Below are 23,423 nucleotides of genomic sequence, written 5' to 3' on the forward strand. Positions count from 1 at the left end.
CAGGTTGCCCATGAGCATGATAGCTGCAAAAATATGCAAAACGAGATAAGAGAAAAGGACGATGAAATCACACACTTATCTTATCTTCCTCCCCCTTCGAAAGTTCCTCAGGGTCTCTCCCTGGTCATGGAAGAATTATATGTTTCTCATTGGGAGAAGATTAAGCAGTATTTCCCTTCATCGTAGCCTATACTGAGGTTCCTAGGTGAAGCACAATCTCTCTATGCTAGAGCAGGCGCTCTTATTGACAACATTACACTTTTCATTGGTCCTAAGCTCCCTATGGCCCAAAGTTTGATTCAGTTGTTGTATGCTACTTCAGATGAGGAATTTAGAGCAAAAGGATTTGCAGATTGCAAAAAATTGATCAAGAGAGCCAACATTTTCATTAATCAGCACAAGGCAACCATGTAAGCATCAACAACACTTGAGTCCTTGAGGATTTCAATTCAGACATCAAGCGACATGTAGAGAAGTTTGTGTTCCTAGGTCTGCCTTCACCTTTTCCCATAGATGGCTGTGTGCTAGGGATTGAGCAAGTTGTGAGCCAGATTGAGCAATTGCAGCAAGATCAAACTTTCTTACAATGCCTTAGCAGTCCTATTTTGGCAGAGGAAGTTGATCGGCTCCTACACCCCCTAACCCAGCTCTATGCCCTCCTGAGAATGGTCCATGATGAACCAGTGAGATTTCCATTTGATGAAGTGAATTGTTTGGACCAGAATTGCGAGAATCTGGAAGCTCAGGTGTTACCCTCCGTGGATGATTGGTTTCTATTGCATCAAGTCTTTGATCTTCTTTTCCCTATTCAAGCATAAAGTCTGGTCTCCGAACCAGCAATTTTAGGTCCTAGCATTTCGTAGGCAGAATTCCCCATTGAGTTGCCAAGAAATATTAATATTCATCTAGAGTTGTTTGTGAGTAGCATTTTGGTGAAGTATCGGCCCCTTCCTTTGTTTTTTGGCCCACTCTCCCATCACTCGTGCGCTTGCCAAGTTGTGTCCCAATGTTGCTCTAAGTGGATCACTTTTCTCGCCTAGTGTTGAGAGAACATGGAGCTTCCACGTGGCGCAGGTCTTTTCCTCGGTGCATGTTTCCTAGCCCCACCATCTTCTATGTGCTGGAAATGACACTTGGCGTCTCCATGTTCCATTTTTTGGTTCCCTTTTTGCATTCGACTTAGGGTCTCCCCCAAGTTTCTATGTGTCTTCTTTGATGGTTCATGAACCAGAATGCTATTTGCATCGCGATTTTCTTGTTCTGGCAGGTGTAGGGATCACCCTCATACAATTAAAGTAACAACATCAAAGATCATTTTTGCTTGCATGCGTCTCTGTGAGTGCCACGTGGGGAGATTCCTGATCAGGAGCGATTGCTGGGATTTTTCTAATGCTTTCTTGTTGTTTGTTGAGGGCCGATGACTATTTATATGCTTTGTTTTTGCTTTTTTAGGGGTTCAGAATTTTGAAAGAATTTATTAGACTTTGGCTAATTGAAGAAGTCTTTATGTTAATTAATTTTTTGTGAATGATAGACATATCAGATTCTGCCTATGGCCTTTATTGTTGTTTTATTTTAAGCTTAGTAGACTAACTTTTTTGCTATATTCGAATTCAGTAACTTCTATGATATATGTTGTGAGACTACAAATTAAATTATGTTTTAGGACTTGTTATATGTTGGATGAATGCTGAATAACATATTATGTTTAATAAGTTTTCTTTAGTTATCTTCTCAAATGGTGTTGAGCATGTAGATTGTTGAATAGGCCTTAAAACTGCATGTATCTGGGTTTTCTGTGTTGCAAATGTCCTAAAAATATTCTGGCGTATCGCCTAAGCAGCGTAGCTTTTTAATTTTTCTTCTTCCTCTTTTCTCCCCCAATTGTATGAAGAGCCAGCTTCTCAAATCCGGAGGTTATTCAGTGAATCTTACGCAAAGGTCCCCCATCACTGAATTTCCCATAAGGCTGTTAGCGTTTAATGCAAAATTAGTAGTCAACAAAAACCATTGAACAACTTGTTTGGATTAACAACAATTTGATGCGTAGGACTGCTATTGGCATTGTTACTGTGAGAAGTAAAATTGATAGGAAGACAAAGAGCAGTGGCCCTATGAGTAGAGATGAATACAATTGACTAAGACGAAGAATATGACTACTTCAATGGCTTGGGAGGCTACTCTGGACTAGATGGCCAAAGATAGTTATTCATCTTTTAGAGTTGTCATGTTTAATACGTTACTCTCATTTTTTGTTTCTACAATTTTAGTTATGTTGTCCCTAGACTCTATTTATGTATATCTATCAACACATTTAGTCAAAATAGACACAAAACAAAATGGAAAATTGGAAGGGTATGTGCAAACTTCTCCCTTATATTTTGCCACTTTGAGATGTATGAAAATCCTAGAATAACTATGCATTCCAATGTAATACTCACAAAATTGCATATAAGTAATAACTCAAGCATCACAAGATATGAAAGGGGTTCAATGTAAAGTAATGCACCCTATAAGATGCCATCAAGTAATTGTATCCTTTAGTATGTGCTCTCCATAGGAACCAAAAAAAGAAACAAAAGGTGTACAATTTATCATCTAATAAATAAAAATCTATTACAAAATAAGTTTTCCAATTATCTTTGAAATAGAAACAATAATAAAAATGAGAAATGATGAAATTTTGATTATTTAAAAAGGTGATAATGATATGATTTCCACTTGGTTCAATGCCCATAAGATGACAAGGTGAATGGAGCACAAGGCATGTCATGTAATAATAATCTATTTCAGCATGGTACTAAGTATTTGTAGCAACTGTTATTGCTTGAAAAATAAACATAGGAATTAGTGACAATATGCATTTGTGTTCAATTGGTTGTGTATGTAGGATGCAAATAATTAAAGGAGAGGAAAAATCACATATAGAAGTAAATGAAATCTATAAATAAGCATGTAATTATATGAGTCATGTAAAGGAATAACAATAATGAATACATTGTGACATAAGCATGTGTAGAATCCAAAATGATAAAGTGAGACATGAACATATATGTTCATTATAGATAGGATATCAAGGCATTATGTTATCCCTAACATGGGAAATGTGAAGTTGGATGCAACCATCAATGGCCAAACACAATTATGTACGTACAAAGGGCACTAGAGAAAGATTCAACTCTAATGTGGTAAGGAAGAGAATGATCACATGATAGTATACAAGAGGTATAAAGGCTATGTTGAATGCAAGTATGAACAAGGTAATTTGCAAGTTACCAATTAATTCCCCAAATGTTTAAGGAACATATGGTAAAGTATTTCATGTGAGGAGCATTTTGTCCTTAATGGGGAGGACACAATGCTCCTAAATATAAAGATGTAACTATGAAGTTGAAATATATAGAGAGGAAATGAATAATACCCTCTAATGTAAGGATAGATACCATGGATACAATAAGAGGAGCACACATGGTATAAATGATATACTCTAAAAGCATGGTACAATAAAGTAGGGTTAATAAGTATCTCTTCAAGTTTATTGAATTATCAATTTAGGCTCAAAATATAAGCTATCATATATGTTCCTTAGAATTCATTTATTATTTATCATCTACAATTATAATGAGGATTTAGGATTGTAAGTTAAATCAAACATATAATCATAACATATGGTTAGGTACAAAGGCTAGAAAAATTAGCCCTACTTAATATAAGATTACATTGTTTAATATGTACAAATATGAGGGTAAGTGCACCAAGATGGTGGACCAAAAAGGGGTCTTAAGATGTCACTTTTTTTTTTAAATCAACAAAGTCTAAACTTTGATGAGGAAATGAAGATACTTACACTCAAAAGTTGAAGATGCAATAAGAACAATTGTTGCAGTGCTCCAAGTCTACTTCCTAAATTACTAATTGGTTTTAAAAATGGTGGAGATTAAGGGTTTCAAAAAGAGGAAGCACACAAAGTGGTCCTATTTTTTTTAGAAAAATATAACATAGTGTGCTCCCCCTAAAATGTCAACTAGTTTTTGGAATTTCTAAATCTTCTCTAGTGAGAAATTAACCAACACTGTGTGTAGTTTATGCCATATTTTTTGGCTAATTTTTTAATTAAAGTATGATTTTTAACTAATTTTTGAAGTGGACACATCTTAAAAAATATATATTTGATCATGACCCCCTAAAATTTGTGAAAACTAATTAAAAATCATTTTTTACTTTGTTAAATTGTGTAGAATGGAGTCTAGTTTCTAAAAATTTAATTTGTTTCAAATTTTGATGAATGAATACAATTGTATTCCCAAAATATAACATGTTGGTTTTGACAAAAAATGGAGACACTACTAAAAATAAATTGGAGATGAAAACCTTAACATATTCAAAATGTGAAAAAAAATTATATGGTTGGATAGCTAAGAGAGAGCTTAATGGTGTCATTGTGTTTATTTTTGTTTGCGTTGAAACATGTGCAAACCTAATGGATAACACAAACAAAAATGGGAGAAATTTTTGCATGTTTTCAAAAAAACATGTCTCGAGCCTAAGAAGGTTGTCAAAGCCTTTGGGTTGGATGCCTAAGGCTTAGTGTCTCCCAAGGAAAATATTTAGCATGCACCAAATTCAAAAAATGCATTTTTTGAAGTTTGGTGCATGCCAAAAGTATTGCATTAACAATTCCTCCATCTCACTCCCTCTTTGTCCCTCTCTTTATTCGTTAGTGCAATATACACATAAAATATAAAGTATAAGTCACATTTTAATATAACTTTTCCCTTTATTATACTTTAAGTTATATTTTATGTATATATTGGTAGGATGTTTGAGAGTGGTTTGAAATCTCGAGGAGATATATTATAGATTATAGTTTTTAGATTATCATATAAATTTTAGATAGTCAAATTTTAGTAATAGGCAATGCTCATATCAACATTCTCTCTCTCTCTCTCTCTCTCTCTCTCTCTGGTATCTCTCTTTCCCTCCCTCCCTCTCTCTATCTTGGTCACTCACTCACTCTCTCTCTCTCTCTCTCTCTCTCTCTCTCTCTCTCTCTCTCTCTCTCTCTCTCTCTCTCTCTCTCTCTCTCTCTCATACACACACACACACAACCCCTCCTTTCCTTTGACCCTCTCAATCACTTGGTATCTCTCTCTCAACCCCTCACTTCCTTTGTCCTTCTCAATCACTTGGACTCTCTCTCTCTCTCTCTCTCTCTCTCTCTCTCTCTCTCTCTCTCTCTCTCTCTATATATATATATATATATATATATATATATATATATATATATATATATATATATATATATATATATATATATGGTATATCCTTCTATTTGCCTCCCTCCTTCTCACTTGGGTTCTCTCTTTCTAAAGGTGAGAGACCTAGATCTTAGGGAGAGATGAATTAGAAAATTAGGAAGGTAGATAGAGGTGAGAGAGATAGAGGGGTAGAGAGGTGGTTAATGAGATATGGAGGGAAAGGTAGAGAGAGGTATAGATGGTGAGAGGGAGAGAAATATGGATGGGGAGAGAGAGGTATTGAGGTAGGAATAGAGATGGGTGTAAGGAAGGAAGAAAAGGTAGAAAACAAGAGAGGGTAGGAGAGTCCTAGAGAGGGTAGATATAGAGAGGTGAGGGAGACAGTGAAGTTGAAAAAGAGATAAAGAGGTGTAAGGAGATAGGGACAGAGATGGAGAGGGATGTAAATAACTTGAGAGGGGAGAGATATAGAGATGAGAAACCTAGAGCCTAAGGAAAGAGGGGTGATAGACCTAGGGATGGGGAGAGATAGAGGGTGGATGAAGAGGTAGTGATCGAGTGAATAGAAAGGGAGAGGAGAGAAACAATAGGAGAGGAAGAGAGAAGAAGAGAGTGGGAGGGAGGGAGGGATAGAGATGGGGGTAACAAATGAATGTTGGTACAAAGGGAGTGTTGGTGGGAGATACCTAGAGAAATAAAGAGTGAGGGAGTGAGGGGGAGGTGTGTAAAGAGAGAGAGAGAGAGAGAGAGAGAGAGAGAGAGAGAGAGAGAGGAACCACCATATAGTAGAGAGTGAAGGATAGGAAAGAGAGGTAAAGATGTAGTGATAGATATTGGTGGAGAGAGTTAGAAATGGGATAGAGGAAGAGTGATAGAGAGAGATCTATGGGTTTAGAGTTTGGGGGAAATAAAAACATTGACATATAGAGAGAATGCTAATAGGAGCATGTTGATTACTAAAATTTGACTAAGTTTAAAAATGAAATGATCATCTAAAACCTAGAATCTATATTAAAACTCCTAGAGATCTAAAACCACTCTCAAACATTCTGCCAATATATACATGAAATATAACTTAAAGTATACTTATACTTAAATGTTATCTTTCATGTATATATTTTATAGGGAGAGAGAGAATGAAAGAGAAATACAATTTTTCAGTGCTAAACATTTGGCTAATGCCAAATTCGGCGCTCACCAAATCGGTTTGGCATGTCACCAAACCTTAAGCTCAACATACCAAATATGGCGAGTGCCCTATTTGGCATGTACCAAATGGCTTCACTTGGGCAAAAAGAATGCCAAATTTTTCGTCCCCCATCTTGGTGCACTCACTCATGAAGATAATTCCTTAAAATTGGCACAAAGTAAAAGGAAATGGAAAGGGTATATGCAAACTTTTCCCACAAGCTTGGTGGAACATGAACCCTAAAATAATCATATATCTCACTATATACAACAATCAAAACCATGAATGCAAAATATATATTCAATCTTTAAAAGATATGAAAGGGGGTCATTATAAAGTAAAAGATCCTACAAGCTTTCATCATGTAAGATTATCTTTTAGTATGTGCTCTTTATAAGAACCTACAAAACAAAGAAAAATTATATGAGTAGTTTTCATCTCACAAGTGAAAATTAGGTTTAAAATAGGAGGTTTTCAATTTTCTTTCAAAAAATGAATAAAAATGAGGACAATTAAGAAATTTTGGGTATTTAGAATGTGATAATGGTGTGCTTTCCACTTGGTTGAATGGTTGGATAAGGTGACAAGGTGAATTAAGCACAACATGTGTCATGTGATAATGCTTTCTTTGGTAATGGTAATGAGTATATGTAGTACTTGTTACTACTTGTAAACTAAACATAGGAATTAGTGAAAATATGTTCCCCCCTTTTAGTTAGTTATGGATGTAGGAAGCAAATCATTAAGGGAGAGAAAACATGATATATAAAATTAAATGAAATACACACATAAGCATGTAAGTATATGAATTCATGTGAAGGAATAATAATAATGAATACAAAGTGTGATAAGAATGTGTAATATCTAGAATTATCTTTTATGACATGAGAATATATGAATTAGTGATAAGATGCCATCATATGATGCTATTCTCAACATAGGAAAGTGCATGATGTGGCCCTCAATGGCCAAACAAAATTAGGTAGGTACAATGGGAACTAGAGAAACATTTTCCTCTAGTATGGTGTCGAAAAGCATGAGCACACAATGTTGTTGGTAAGGTAGTAAAATTTCATATTGAATGTAGGTAGGAACAAAGTAATGTGCAAGGGACTGAGTGATGCCCCTAATGTGTAAGGAAAACATGGTAAAAGATGCCATGTAAGATGCATGATGTCTCCAATGTGCAAAAAATATGGATATAAATCCATGCATGGAATAAAAGGGAAAACATGATGCCCCTAAATGTAAGGATGTAACCTTGAATATGAAACCTATGTAGAGGGAAGGTATGATTTTTCCCAAAAGTAAGGATTAATTTCAAGGATATATCAAGTGGAATGCAAATGGTATAAAGGATATACTATAGAATAATGATATAATGAAATAGGGCTAATAAGCGACTCTATGTAAAGACATCAATCTAGGATCTAACCCTAAACTACTCTTTATTCATAAATAAACTTAAAATTTCAATCTCTAAGCATATTTTATACAAGATATAAGCAAACATCGAATATATCATAATAATGCACATGAATAATACAATATCCAATACTAAGAAGTTCTTATTTCCTACTTAGGCTTCCAAATTGCCTTAAGAATATACAAGAAGATGCATCCGTCGATCTTTGGTCTGAGTCACTTCCTTCTATCTTTTGAACGCAAACGAGAACAAGAATCAGGCACTTTTTCCACCTAACCTTGAAGCTTACGCTTCCCCGGAATTCTTGGTCAATCAAGAATACTCGACCCTACACGAATTGGTTTAACCAAACAATTCAAAAGCAAGAGGGAATCTGGTGCATGCCTAGATAATATATGCATTTTCGTTTTTCCTACTTCAATCTAAGAAACAAGCATTCGCTATCATACTAGGATGTGGTAGAGAGTATAAATAAGGAATTTCCATCTTTTTCTATGGATAATCCAAACAATAACTCGGCCGAGTATATGCCATGCGTAGAAAAATAATAGTTGGAAAAATCAACTATTCTCCCTAAAACATCCACATTCAACACCCGTCCCGAAAGGCAAATTTTCTAACTCAAGCTTAACCCTAGCTTGATTCCCTCAAACACGAATTCTATTGAGAATACAATCTTTCTTTTAAAACAAAAATAGAGATATCATTTTTGCTTACTAATCATTACTTGTCTAATATATCTATCGAAGACAATCTTTCATATTTTGGAAAATGATAAACTTTTATAAGCAATTATCTTAAAATCAATCTTTCGTCTAAAATAAAGTACATACAAAAGAAGGTGTTAAACATGTATGAGATTAATCTCATATGTAACCAAAAGTACACAAACACATTCTAAAAATAGAATTAAAACTAATTATTTTTGTGCAAAATACGATATTAACAACATCTTTTCTCTAAATTGTTTTCTTCTATTCCACAATGGTTTACAAAGTATTTCAAATATGATATTAATAATTGATACCCATTTGGACGTACATATCTATTATCTAAACTTCCATTTCTACACATTTTATACCAAATTTAACAAATAAAATAAAACATAAACAAAGGATTCTAACCTCTTGGAAACTTAGAGTGGATTGTAAGCTTTTGACCTTGTCGTTCTTCGTCAAATGATTCCACGCCTTGATCGCAAGTCTCTCTTTCTCTCCAACTATTCTTATCTCTATCCAACTATCTCTCTATCGCTCAATCTCTACGATATTATCCAACTATCTCTCTATATCAAACTATTCTAACCCTCCCTTCAAGAAATTATCGCTCTTCTAATCTCGTGTGAGAAAGAATGCCCAAAGTGTGTGTGTATACGTCTATTTATTCTAATCTTTAGCTATGTTTGCTGCTATCCTTTGGGTCTTATTTACTGTTCCACTATTTCTGTTGTCATGTGGTTGTAACTATAATCTCCACGCAGTTCTATGAATTAAATATCACCCTCATTTTGTGGCAAGTTTGAGTCTTTTATTGTTAAAACTTCCAACCGTTTCAGTTGGAGCTTGATTGCTCCATGGAATCTGTCGACTTCTCAGCTTATCCACTAAAGAGTCACGTTGCATGCTAAGTCATGTTGCATGCCAAGTCACCCCAAGGGGTCATGGGAGTGTTTAAGTCTCCATCATGCTTTGGTCTGCGTAATTGCTTTATATATATATATATATATATATATATATATATATATATATATATATATATAATGCATATATATTTTTAATCTCAAATGATTACGTATATGTATAGACAAAATTCTTGATGATGTCAAATTCACAATAATTGGATATTGATATATGTATATGATTGAATAAATTTCCCATATATATATATAATTCAATTTACAAAATTAAACTCGTAAGTACAATTTTCATACATTTATACATATCTAAAAAGAACATTAAACCTAGGGTTAATATTCATTTTTGAATCGTTTATACATTTTATCTCTTTTAACAATAAAGCATAATATTTCACAATTACTCAGACAACTTAGATTTAATTCAAACACTACTCACATCATGCAATTAATGCACATGTATAAACATTTAAATCAATCTACTTCTCATTCCAAATTCATCATTTCAATTTGAACAAACACTCAAATAAGGTCATTTAAATCATCCATATTTTCAAGATGCAAATTATAAATGCTAATGTGGTGTGTGAGAGATTCCCTTTTCCATCGAAGTTGTTCAGTTAAAAGAAATTCTACCTGATTCATGTTCTCGCCTTCGACCTCCTTCTCCTCATCCTGCATTACTTGCACTCAAATTTTTATCAGTATTGACAAACCCAAAAGAATATTAAATGTCGAATTTCATATCAATTGCAGGAGTAAAAAGCATACTATATTTCCTCATACTAGATTATGAATGATCTAATCTATTTTAAATTTCAAAATCACATTACATCTTTAAATTGCACATTATTAAATAAAACGATTCGTGACATCCTTCCCCTCTAGGAAGAGACATCGTCTCGATGTCTTGCCACTCATTAATAATCACAAAACATAATATCTCACAAAATATCAATCTTACCTCAAATTCAAATAATAATACCAAGAGCACACAGGCTATCCAAGTTTACATCATAAAATATTAATAATTGTTTCAAAATATCCAAAATTAAATAGCAGTTATTTCCTAAGAAAGCAAATGAGGAAAATGACGGTCAATCATCTCAGCATCCTCCCATGTAGCACTATCCTCAGAATATTGGTCCCACTGAACCTTATACTGAGTGAAATCTTTGCTACGTAGCTTCACACTACGCTGATCTAGGATTCGGATGGGCTCCACTAGCACCACCCCTAGATCCTGAACTTGTAAGGATTGCCAATCAAGAATATGAGATGCACCAGCATTGTAAGGTTTCAATAAAGACACATGAAACACATTATGGATTCGAGCTAGAGCAGGGGGTAAAGCTAATCTATAAGCAACTGGATTGATAACCTCTAGTACATCAAAGGGTCCCACATATCTTGGAGCCAATTTTGATGATTTTCCAAATGAGATAGAGCTCTTATGAGGTTTGACTCTCAAAAAGACTTTATCTCCTGTAGTGAATTGTCTAAAAGTTCTATTTCGGTCTGCATAACTCTTCTATTGGTCAGCTACTTCCTTCAATCTACTCTTAATCAACACCATTTGTTCATCCATTTCTTTGAGTAAATCTGGACCAATAATGATCCTATCCTCTAGTATATCCCAACTGATAGGTGTGCGACATTTTCGCCCATAGAGTGCTTCAAAAGGTGCCATACCTAATTATGCATGAAAGGAGTTGTTATAAGCAAATTCAACTAAGTGCAAGTACTCCTCCCATTTGTACTCCTGATCCATGCAATACATTCTCAAAAGATCCTCCACTACCTGATTAACCCTTTCTGTTTGGTCATTAGTCTGAGGATGATATGTTGAGCTAAAATTTAGCCTTGTTCCCAATGTTGCATTCAATGTTGTCCAAAATCTGGAATTCATCCTAGTATCCCTATTAGATATAATAGTTTCTGGAACCCCATGTAACCGAAAAATTTCTTGCACAAATTTCTTGGCAAGAACAAATGATCCATCTTTTAGATTACCAGATATGAAATGTGAAACTTTAGTCAACTTGTCCACCACTACTAAGATAGTGTCATGCTTATTCTTACTCATCGGTAATCCTTAAATGAAATCCATACTGATTACCTGCCACTTGTATTCTGGTATAACATGTTGAAATAGAAGTCTTGTTGGATGAACATGTTCAGCTTTTACTCTTTGACATTCCAGACATTGTGCTACATACTCAACCACTTCTTTCCGGAGTTTAGGCTAGAAATACAATGTTTTCAAATCAGCTACCATCTTTGTTATTCCAGGGTGTCCTGAATAAGGTGTATTGTGCATCTCATGTAAGATCAACTTCCTCAACTCTCCTCCTTCAGGTATATACATCCTTCCTTGATATCTCAAAATACCCTCTGGCTCTATCTCATATCCATCATAGCGATGGTCTGAAGAGTCTCTTTCCAAGGCTTGTTTAACTCTTATATAATGTTCATCTTCGAAAAGATTCTGCAACACTTGTTGCTTCAAATTTGTCCTTGTTGTAACCATTGCAGATAGGTGTCTTCTTCTGCTAAGAGCATCTACTACTTTATTTTCCTTCCCTTGGATATATTCAATACCAAAGTCATACTCACTTAGAAATTCAAGCCACCTTCTCTGTCTTGCATTTAGGTTAGGTTGTGTAAAAATATACTTCAATCCTAAATGATCCATTTTAAGCTCAAAAAGCTTCCCTAAAAGGTAATGCCTCCACATTTGTAATGCATGCACAATAGCTAGTAGTTCTAAATCATGTGGAGAATAATTCATCTCATATTGCTTTAGCTTTCATGATTCATATGCAACCACCTTTCCTTCTTGCATCAATACTGCTCCCACACCTTCACCCAAGGCATCTGTAATTACTAAAAAATGTCCATTGGGATCTAGTATTTTTAATACTGGTGCTGTTGTCAATTTCTGCTTCAGGAGTTGAAATGATTCCTCGCATTTCTCAGTCCATTCAAACCTTTTTTCCTTTTTCTGAAGTGAGGTAATTGGTGCCGCTATCCTATAAAATCCTTCCACATATTTTCTATAATATCCTGCAAGTCCCATAAAACTTCGAACTTCTGAAACATTCTGGGGCGTTGGCCAATCTACTATTGCTTCTATCTTTGCAGGATCAACTGAAATTCCTTCGGCGGATATGACATGACCTAAGTATTGCACCTTTTCCTGAAAGAAGGCACACTTAGAGAATTTCCCATAAAGTTTATGATCTCTCAAACGTTGCAAAACTATCCTCAGGTGCTTCTTATGTTCTTCTTCATTCTTAGAATAGATCAATATGTCATCAATGAAGATTAAAACAAAGTCATCCAAGTATTCTCTGAAAATACTATTCATGAGGTTCATGAATGCTGCTGGGGCATTAGTTAAACCAAATGGTACAACTGTGAATTCATAGTGCCCATACCTTGTTTGGAATGCGGTTTTAGGAATATCTTCATCCTTAATCCTTAGCTGATGATATCCGAATCGAAGATCGATCTTGGAGAATACAGAAGCGCCTTTCATTTGATCAAATAATTCATCTATCCTTGGTAGAGGATATTTGTTTTTGATGGTTACTTTATTCAACATCCTATAATCAATGCATAACCTCAAAGTACCATCTTTCTTCTTTACAAAGATCACTGGTGCACCCCACAAGGATACGCTTGGTCTAATAAAACCTTGCCTAAGCAATTCTTGCAATTGAGCCTTAAGCTCATATAGTTCTGTTGTTGTCATTCTATATGGAGCCTTAGATTGCGGCTCCGTTCTAGGTAAGAGTTCTATAGAAAAATCGAACTCTCTCTTAGGTGGTAACTTGGTAAGATCTTCTGGAAAAATATCTAGAAACTCTGCAAGGACAGGATAATCTGTAGGACTTTTCTCTACACTATTCAAATCATTAACCATGATGGCAATGATGGAACATCCTTTTCTTTGGGCCTTCTTGAGTTGCATTGCTGAAATGTATCTCAATTCAAGAGGACTTTGAGATCCGAAAATTTCAACGGAATTCCCAAAATCATCCATGCAACTAATGACCTTATCTTCACAGTTCACTATGGTTTTATGTTCAGTCAACCAATTAATACCTAAGATCACATCATATGATCCTAGTGGTGCAACATAAAGGTTAACTTAGGTTCGGAAACTAGGAAGTTCTAATTCACTGCAAAATAGACAAGTATCTACCCTCTTTTCTGCTCGATTTCCATACTGAACCATCCATGAATTTGAAATATAACTAGGTTTAACAGATATTCTAGAAACTACATGTGGATCAATAAAACATTCAGTAGCTCCCGTATCCATTAAAATAGAAACTGATTGTCCAAAGAGCTTACCCGTGATCTGGATAGGTGCGGCTTGGAAATCAGCTTGACGATTGTCGACAGCAGCGTGAATTTGATGTTGAGGGGCTCCTTGCTAATATGATCCTCTTTGTGCTGGGGTACGTTGTGGACAATTGGAGGCGTAATGACTCCCTCCACAATTATAACACCCATCCCTAGGACCAGGATGGCCACCTGACCTTCCTCTGTCCATATTTTGTCGAGCATTGGTGTTATTGTTTGCTTTCTTATTTCCATCCTGATTTGCTCTTCCTTTTTCCTAGGTTTTGGGTCCCCTCTTAAGATTTCTTATCTATCGATTGTTGCTATTGTGATTCCTTTGGAAATTTCTATTCCCAAAATTCGGTCGGTTGTTCTCATTCTTTTGGAGGTTCCCCAACTGCTGTAACTTCTGCTCTTGCTTAGTCGCCTTTTCAAATACCTCCACCATAGCTAATGGATTATGGATATCCACCTCCACTCCTATATGGGTTCTTAGTCCCAAAATGAACTTCCGAATGCGGAACCTTTCATCCATCTGGTATTGCGGAACATACTTAAGGAGATTAGTAAATTTCTCCGAATATTGTGTTACCGACATACTACCTTGAGTAAGGTTTTGAAATTCTATCATCTTTTTGTCGAAGGATAATTGTGGAAGCCACCTTTTCCTGGAGGATTGTAAAAACAAATTCCAAGTGATCTCTCTTGGTTGTAGTTTCCTTTCTGACTTTTCATTGTCCCACCAAGTAGCAGCTTCACCAGACAACTGATAAGCAGCCCAAACTACCTTGGTTTCATTTGACATGTTGCGGAGACCAAAATATTTCTCCATTTCAATTACCCATGCCTCTACAACATCGCCAATTGTTTTTCCATCAAACTTTGGCGGGGCTATCCGTTTTAAATCCTTTGCTAGCTCTTCTTTTATTCTGGCTTGGTTGTTGGGTTGCTCCTCAACCCTTGGGGCTTCCTGTCGAACTTCTCCGACCCTTCGAACCTCTTATTCGAGATCATTCATCGTTGCACTTTGGTGATTGAGCAGATCAAGAATTTGATCTAACCTTTCATTCCCATTACTTGACCCCACCCTTGTGGTTCTTGAGGCCATTTCTATTTATTAATTCTTCAATAGGGAGATATTGATAATTCTTAGCGATAAGAGACATATTTGCTATGTTACGTTTTTTGTAACTTTTATAATATTCCCTAACTTATAGCCTTATAAAGCAACTAGAGAGTTTAATACTCCTATTGAATAATTAAGAAAAACAATATAAATTTAAAATATAACAATATCAAATAATTTCATTCTACTTCTTTCCCATTTACTATATAAGTTAGGTTCCAAGTATATATATAGATATCACTAAGGAATACACAATTTTTAACTCAAAATACAATAGAAGACATCTTTATTGATAATAGAAGAGGATACATCTTTATTTTATAGTAGAAGGGATTACATCCTTATTCGGTAATAGAAGGAAACACATTTTATTGAAGTGTTGTAACACATTACATCACTCATCGAGAGGAGTTAGGGGAGTGGATTCTTCCGACTCATTTGGACTTAATGGGGTATATCCTTCCGATTCAGTCTCACTTAGAGGGGTATAGCCCTCAGATTCCTCATAACTGATCACTATTGGCCTGATAGGTGAATATTCCAACTCAGGCTCTTTTTCGTTTTCAGGGATATTCTTCTTAGTATGACATTCGGTAGGGTCCTTTCCTATTACAATACTCTTTTCTGGGACTGGTTTTTCTTCAAAAGGGGCATCATCCAAAACCGGCTTAACAGGTGATTGAGGATCCTTTTTAACCCTCAAATAATGGGCATACCCTGCTACTAACTTTCGGGCTGTCTGCTAGGTACGAACCATTTCTATAAAACATAAAGCTATTAATTTCCAGTTTTATCTTAGCGAAGTGACTCATATAGGTCCTAGTGTTATAAACTTGGCTCTGATACCAAAATGTAAAGACGTCAATCTAGGATCTAACCCTAAACTACTCTTTATTCATAAATAAAGTTAAAATTTCAATCTCTAAGCATATTTTATACAAGATATAAGCAAACATCAAATATATCATAATAATGCACATGAATAATACAATATCCAATACTAAGAAGTTCTTATTTTCAACTTAGGCTTCCAAATTGCCTTAAGAATATACAAGAAGATGCATCCGTCGATCTTTAGTCTGAGTCGCTTCCTTCTGTCTTTTGAACGTAGACGAGAACAAGAATCGGGCGCTTTTTCTGCCCAACCTTGAAGTTTACGCTTCCCTGAAATTCTTGGTCAATCAAGAATACCCGACCCTGCATGAATTGGTTTAACCAAACAATTCGAAAGCAAGAGGGAATCTGGTGCATTCCTAGATAATATATGCATTTTCATTTTTCCTACTTCATTCTAAGAAACAAGCATTCGCTATCATACTAGGATGTGGTAGAGAGTATAAATAAGGAATTTCCATCTTTTTCTACGGATAATTCAAACAATAACTCAGCCAAGTATATGCCATGCACAGCAAAACACAAATTTTCTAACTCAAGCTTAACCCTAGCTTGATTCCCTCAAACACAAATTCTATTGAGAATACAATCTTTCTTTTAAAACAAAAATAGAGATATCATTTTTGCTTACTAATCATTACTTGTCTAATATATCTATTGAAGACAATCTTTCATATTTTGGAAAATGATAAACTTTTATAAGCAATTATCTTAAAATCCATCTTTCGTCTAAAATAAAGTACATACAAAAGGTGTTAAACATGTATGAAATTAATCTCATATGTAACCAAAAGTACGCAAACACATTCTAAAAATAGAATTAAAACTAATTATTTTTGTGCAAAATACGATATTAACAACATCTTTTCTCTAAATTCTTTTCTTCTATTCCACAATGGTTTACAAAGCATTTCAAATACGATATTAATAATTGATACCCATTTGGACGTACATATCTATTATCTAAACTTCCATTTCTACACATTTTATACCAAATTTAACAAATAAAATAAAACATAAACAAAGGATTCTAACCTCTTGGAAACTTAGAGTGGATTGTAAGCTTTTGACCTTGTCGTTCTTCGTCAAATGATTCCACGCCTTGATCGCAAGTCTCTCTTTCTCTCCAACTATTCTTATCTCTATCCAACTATCTCTCTATCACTCAATCTCTACGATATTATCCAACTATCTCTCTATATCAAACTATTCTTCCTCTATATCAAACTATTCTAACCCTCCCTTCAAGAAATTATCGCTCTTCTAATCTCGTGTGAGAAAGAATGCCCAAAGTGTGTGTGTATACGTCTATTTATTCTAATCTTTAGCTATGTTTGCTGCTATCCTTTGGGTCTTATTTACTATTCCACTATTTCTATTGTCATGTGGTTGTAACTATAATCTCCACGCACTTCTATGAATTAAATACCACCCTCGTTTTGTGGCAAGTTCGAGTCTTTTATTGTTAAAACTTCCAACCGTTTCAGTTGGAGCTTGATTGCTGCATGGAATCTGTCGACTTCTTAGCTTATCCACTGAAGAGTCATGTTGCATGCCAAGTTGTGTTGCATGCCAAGTCACCCCAAGTGGTCGTGGGAGTGTTTAAGTCTCCATTGTGCTCTGGTCTACGTAATTGCTTTGACAACGACCACCGTGGATGGAGGGAGTTCTGCTAACAAACCGGTCAAAGCAGCTCTTCCGTCGGCTTCAAATGGTCGACTACCTTTTCAACCCGCCACCTTTATTAACATGTTTAATAAAGTAATATATAATATTATATTTGTAATATGGTATGTTTTATAATTTATTTATAAATGACTTTTCATTAATATTAAACATTAAACTTTGTTTTTAATAAATTCTTTGATAAACCTTTTCTTTGATTAAATAAATATATCGGATTTTCATTACCTAATTTAATTTCATAAATACATATACAATATTTACAAATAGATGATCAAATTATTATTAGAATTCACACACACACACACACACACACATATATATACAATGCGTATATATTTTTAATCTCAAATGATTACATATATGTATAGACAAAATTCTTGACGAAGTCAAATTCATGATAATTGGATATTGATATATGTATATGATTGAATAAATTTCCCATATATATATATAATTCAATTTACAAAATTAAACTCGTAAGTACAATTTTCATACATTTATACATATCTAAAAAGAACATTAAACCTAGGGTCAATATTCATTTTTGAATCGTTTATACATTTTATCTCTTTTAACAATAAAGCATAATATTTCACAATTACTCAGACAACTTAGATTTAATTCAAACACTACTCACATCATACAATTAATGCACATGTATAAACATTTAAATCAATCTACTTCTCATTCCAAATTCATCATTTCAATTTGAACAAACACTCAAATAAGGTCATTTAAATCATCCATATTTTCAAGATGCAAATTATAAATCCTAATGTGGTGTGTGAGAGATTCCCTTTTCCATCGAAGTTGTTCAGTTAAAAGCAATTCTAGCTGATTCGTGTTCTCCCCTTCGACCTCCTTCACCTCATCCTGCATTACTTGCACTCAAATTTTTATCAGTATTGACAAACCCAAAAGAATATTAAATGTCGAATTTCATATCAATTGCAGGAGTAAAAAGCATACTATATTTCCTCATACTAGATTCTGAATGATCTAATCTATTTTAAATTTCAAAATCACATTACATCTTTAAATTGCACATTATTAAATAAAACGATTCGTGACACTCTGGAAGTTTAATATATCCATCTAGACTCAAAATGTAAATTATAAATAAGCTTGATATAGCAATGTAGGATCAATAAGTGACTCTATAGGCGAGATCAATATAAGTTCAGTATTCAAGCTCCAAAAATGATGATTTAATAATGTAAGGTCAAAGCCTACAAACCAATCTATAATAGGAAAGATGAAGGCCTTGTAGTAAAATGGGATACATAGAATATATAGGTAAATCGAGGCAAACATGAAGTATAATTAAAAAAAATGTAAGAAAATAGAAAGCAATGGACTAAATGGATCCCACACTAGTGTGTGCTAACTCATTGGCACAAATGGGCTATGGATTTGAAAACATGTCTATCACAAATATTTTATAACAATTTTTATGGTATGGATTCCCTTGATTGTTTTATAAATCTGATTTGCTAAAATGTGTTAATTACGCCGAAGGCATCTCTTATATGAAATGCACCGACTGGCCTTATAAATCAATGATCTATAATGTATCTAGAGAGTTGCAAGATCATCACAAAGATCATGACCATCAAATTTTGGATGGGTTGAAAGTACTGCAGCATTTTTGTACACTAAGCGCTATAAGTATCGTGGTCCGTCGTCACCATTGTCCATGTAACCCGTGTCTTGTTTTAACGACTTTCCTGCTTCACCGTTTATTCTTATTGTCACGTCACAGTCTTCATGCAAACAGATATGTATAATAAATATCAGGGCACCACTTCTCACATCTTACCATGTAAGGAAATGGTACCACGTGAGAAGTGGTGCCCTGAAATTTAGTTTTCATAGTTTATATCATACTTTACATGTTAATATCTAATGCATTTAACTTTTCATAGTTTTTGAAAATGTAAAATTTTATTTTGAGTTTTAAAAATTATTTTTTTAATTTTTTTCTGTAAAACTTTTATCTATTAATTTTTACTGTTTTTTAAGTTTATAATATTAAAATGATAAAGATAATATATTAATAATTAGTTATATATTTAAAAAATTGATAATAAATTATATGTTTTCTTAAATTTTGTTTTTTTACTTATTTTAATAATTATTGTATGATACTTATATTATATTACAATCATAATAAAAATATAATATTATATTATACATTTTTTTTAATATAATACAAATTAAATTAACATAAAAAATAAAAATAAAAATTCTTATTAGCAATAATAAATATTTTACATTCTATCTAGTATATATAATCATTTATAAATTATATTTATTTTATTTTATAATCATAGAAACAATCTTGTTATATAAATTTTATTGTATTTATAGTAATCAATAATAGATATTATTTAAATTTTATTTAATATTATATAATAATTTTTTATTAAATTAGTTCAATACTATTCTGTATTTATTTACTTATCAATGGTAATAAAGTTATATGTTAAACTAAATTAAGGCAAGTACAAATATAAGGAAAATAATGGCATATAGTGCAATTTAAGACTCTCAAAGACGAGAAACAAGTATAAACAAGAGAAATGATAATGAAGCTAAAATAGATTAGTTGCAAGGAAGTCAAACTGATAAATATTCTATGAACATCATACATATTCAATGAAAAATGACACCTATGCAAATTCTAAGTAGCTTCCTCCCTTGCCACTCTCTCTACAAAATTCCTCAGAATGTATTTTGTCTTAAGAAGTATACATGGACAAAGGCACTAAAGGACTCTGCATGTGTGACAATAAAATAAAATAAGGTTATGCATGTCAACTAAAAATAATTCAATATTTTGTTAAAATTGTTAACATTGGTTCAAAGATTATTTTGTCTCATTTCTTTTTTTAGGTTTTTATATGTAAGGGATAAAAATATATATTTCATATTTTTAATTTTTAAATTTATATATCATTTGTAACCATAAAGTTGTGTTTTATTTGTTTTTGGTATTTATATTAATTTGTATTTAGAGTTTGTTATCCAAATTTTATTATATCCTATTTTTATCTAAAATGATCCACGCATCTACATCATTTGATATCTTGGATTAGGCCACTTAATGCCCTCTTCATTACAAATTTGAGTCATCTAGGTAGGATAGGTGCGTCTAGGATAAGTTTAGTAGCATCTGCGAATGTAATTATGTGTAGGTTTGATAGGGATGTGTCTATGTGAAGAATGAATGTCTATGTAACAAAGGCACGTTTGTGTGGAACAGTGGCGCGTCTATGATGTACAGGCGCATTTAGGGCAAACAAGCACATCAGGGTTAATGAAAACCATGTTTGCGTTGTAAAAATGTGTTTGTGTCTAAGTAAGGTTAAATTGACAATTTTGTGATGAACATACGTTGTCGATTGGATAAGCTGCTGAGAGGATACACTCAAGCAGGTGCCCTACAGAGACAAACTGAGAGATAGGCTAGAATTGACAATTCTATGATGAACATACGTTGTCAATTGGATAAGTGTTGAGAGGATTCACTCAAGCAGGGCCTCTAAATAGGATCAAGTGCAATGGGATGAACATATACACTAGGATGCAGCGCCGTGTGATAAACATAAGCACTAAGATAGAAGTAGCACTATGTGATAGACATGAGTACCACTAGGATTGACATGATTGGTTTACTTGTATGCAGAAGTACTTGCCCCAGATAGAGTCACGAGAGAGATTCCCTATGACACAGAAGTTACGACCAGAGTTGACCTTTGAGGAGCAGGCAGTTGTCGAGGGTATGGGATTGAGACACATCATGTATCTGCTTGAGATTTGGCTGAACATAGGATTATTGACTGCTCTAGCAAAGAAATGGCACTCTAAGACCCATTCGTTTCATTTGTCGACTAGCAAGATGTCAACCACTTTAGAGGATGTTTATAGGATTCTGAGGATACCTATCCATGGCAAGCTGGTGTCGTATGACAGAGAGAGCGACAAGGATGCACTGAGATGAGTCTTTGGTGACTTAGAGTTGGAGATGAGATCGAGTCATGTCAGTTGGGACATGACCCAGCTATATCTATATCTCTTTTCCTCTCTATCTATATATCTCCATATTTCTTCTTTTATCTCTCATTCTATGTGTATCTCATTATCTCTCAATCTCTCTCTACCCCAATATCTCTCTCTACCTTTCCTAATTTAGAGACTTTGTTTTAATCATGTTTGGATCACTAGCACTATCTCCATATCTCTCTCACTCACACACTCCCTATTTCTCCCTCCTTGTTTCTAGATCTGTATATCTCACATATACACACTCACTCCTTGTTTCTTCTTTCTTGTCTCTATCTATCCCCCCCCTCTCTATATATCCCTCACTGTCTCTATTTCTTATCTACATCATCTCCTTTATCTCTCTCTTACCCCCTCTATTTATTTCTTCCCATCTCTCTCTACCTCTTTATCTATATATCTCTTTATCACTTCCTTTGAATTTATATATCTCTCCATCTCCCCCACTCTCTCTCTCTACTTCTCTCTGCCTCTTTATCCATCTCTTTGTCTCTCTTCCCCTTTCCCTCCATATCTCCAATATGTTCATCACTCTATCTCATCATCTCTATATCTCCATCTCTCCCTCTCCATCCTCTATATCTCCATCTCTCCCTCTCCATCTCCCTACCTCTATATTTATCTCTCCATCTAACCCTCTCTATCTCTCTATCTATTTCTCACCCTCTTCCTCCATCCCTCCATCTTCATCTCTCCCTCTATTTTTCCCTTTCCCCCTCTATCTCTAGACATGTATCCCACTATTTACCAATTCATCTCTCTCCCTCTCCCCCCTCTTTCTAAACCTCTATATCTATATCTCTTCGCTCCTTTATCTCCATCTCTCCATATTTCTTCTAATCTGTCCCCTATTTCTATCTTGTTATATTTTCATCTCTATATATATAGTGTCCTATATCTTTATTTTCTGTCTTTCCCTCTCTATCCCTGGCATTCAACTGATTGAGCAACTTAATACATGTGATTGTGGAACTGGGAGTTATGTTCAAGTCATCAGTTATCATAAACGTAACAGTCCCCTTAACATAACCATTGCTACTTCCCCCATCTGTAACTTGGATGTTGCTTTGACAAGCTTTCGAAGAGAATTCCATAGGGTAGTTCAGAGCAAGCCCACATACGCAGGTTTCGTCAGGGATGGTGCTGACAGAGTGAGTACCATAGGGACGAAATTTTTTACATATATAAAATGAACTACTCAAATTCTCAATTAGGAGATTTTGGGTAGAGTATTTTGACACAGGTTTTGGGTCTAGCAGCTTAGATTTATCGCCATTCATGTACTGGGCAGGAAGCTTTTCCAGAGCAACATATAGACTGGTAACTGAGCCAACTTTCCTTGAGCTTCCTGATGCTGAAAGTAATTTCATCACCGAACCTAGCGGCATGGTGAGAAAGCTTAAAAGCAGGTCCACAAAATCCTTTCCAGCCTCGGCATAAACTATTTTACTATTTTTCTTGCTAATCAGAAGCCTCACACTCATGCATTGAGAATTCTTGTCTGCCATTTAGATTTGCTCGTCGTAAGATTAGAGGTGACAAATAATTAGATGCCTAAGCATGCAAACGATCCAACCAATATATGAGAGATGCCCATTTTGTTTAATTGAGAGGGGATGTACATGTTCTGTTCATGTACAGAGTGGCCATTAATTTGGCTATAAATTGGCTCGAATTTCCTGTCAAAATAATGTACGAGACGGAGTACTTGCAGAGGAATTTACACCAACTCCTTGCAATGAATTTGTGCTGCTTGACTTGCAGATTTATCTTTAAGATTTGCATCGTATCAC

At 34.4% G+C, this 23,423-nt stretch overlaps 1 protein-coding gene across 1 annotated transcript in view; it reads right to left on the reverse strand.

Moving 5' to 3' along the window:
* The window catches only part of LOC131858436 (uncharacterized), a 39,729-nt gene extending 16,591 nt beyond the window's left edge, over positions 1 to 23,138 (reverse strand). The window contains exons 1-2 of the mRNA XM_059211675.1: positions 22,570 to 23,138; positions 22,091 to 22,112 (exon numbers count right to left, since the gene is read on the reverse strand). Of these exons, the coding sequence (XP_059067658.1) occupies positions 22,091 to 22,112; positions 22,570 to 23,138 (591 nt within the window). The remainder of the gene's footprint in view (positions 1 to 22,090; positions 22,113 to 22,569) is intronic.
* Between the last annotated feature and the right edge of the window lie 285 nt (positions 23,139 to 23,423).

Source organism: Cryptomeria japonica, chromosome 9, assembly GCF_030272615.1.
Source record: "Cryptomeria japonica chromosome 9, Sugi_1.0, whole genome shotgun sequence".
Lineage (NCBI taxonomy): Eukaryota > Viridiplantae > Streptophyta > Pinopsida > Cupressales > Cupressaceae > Cryptomeria > Cryptomeria japonica.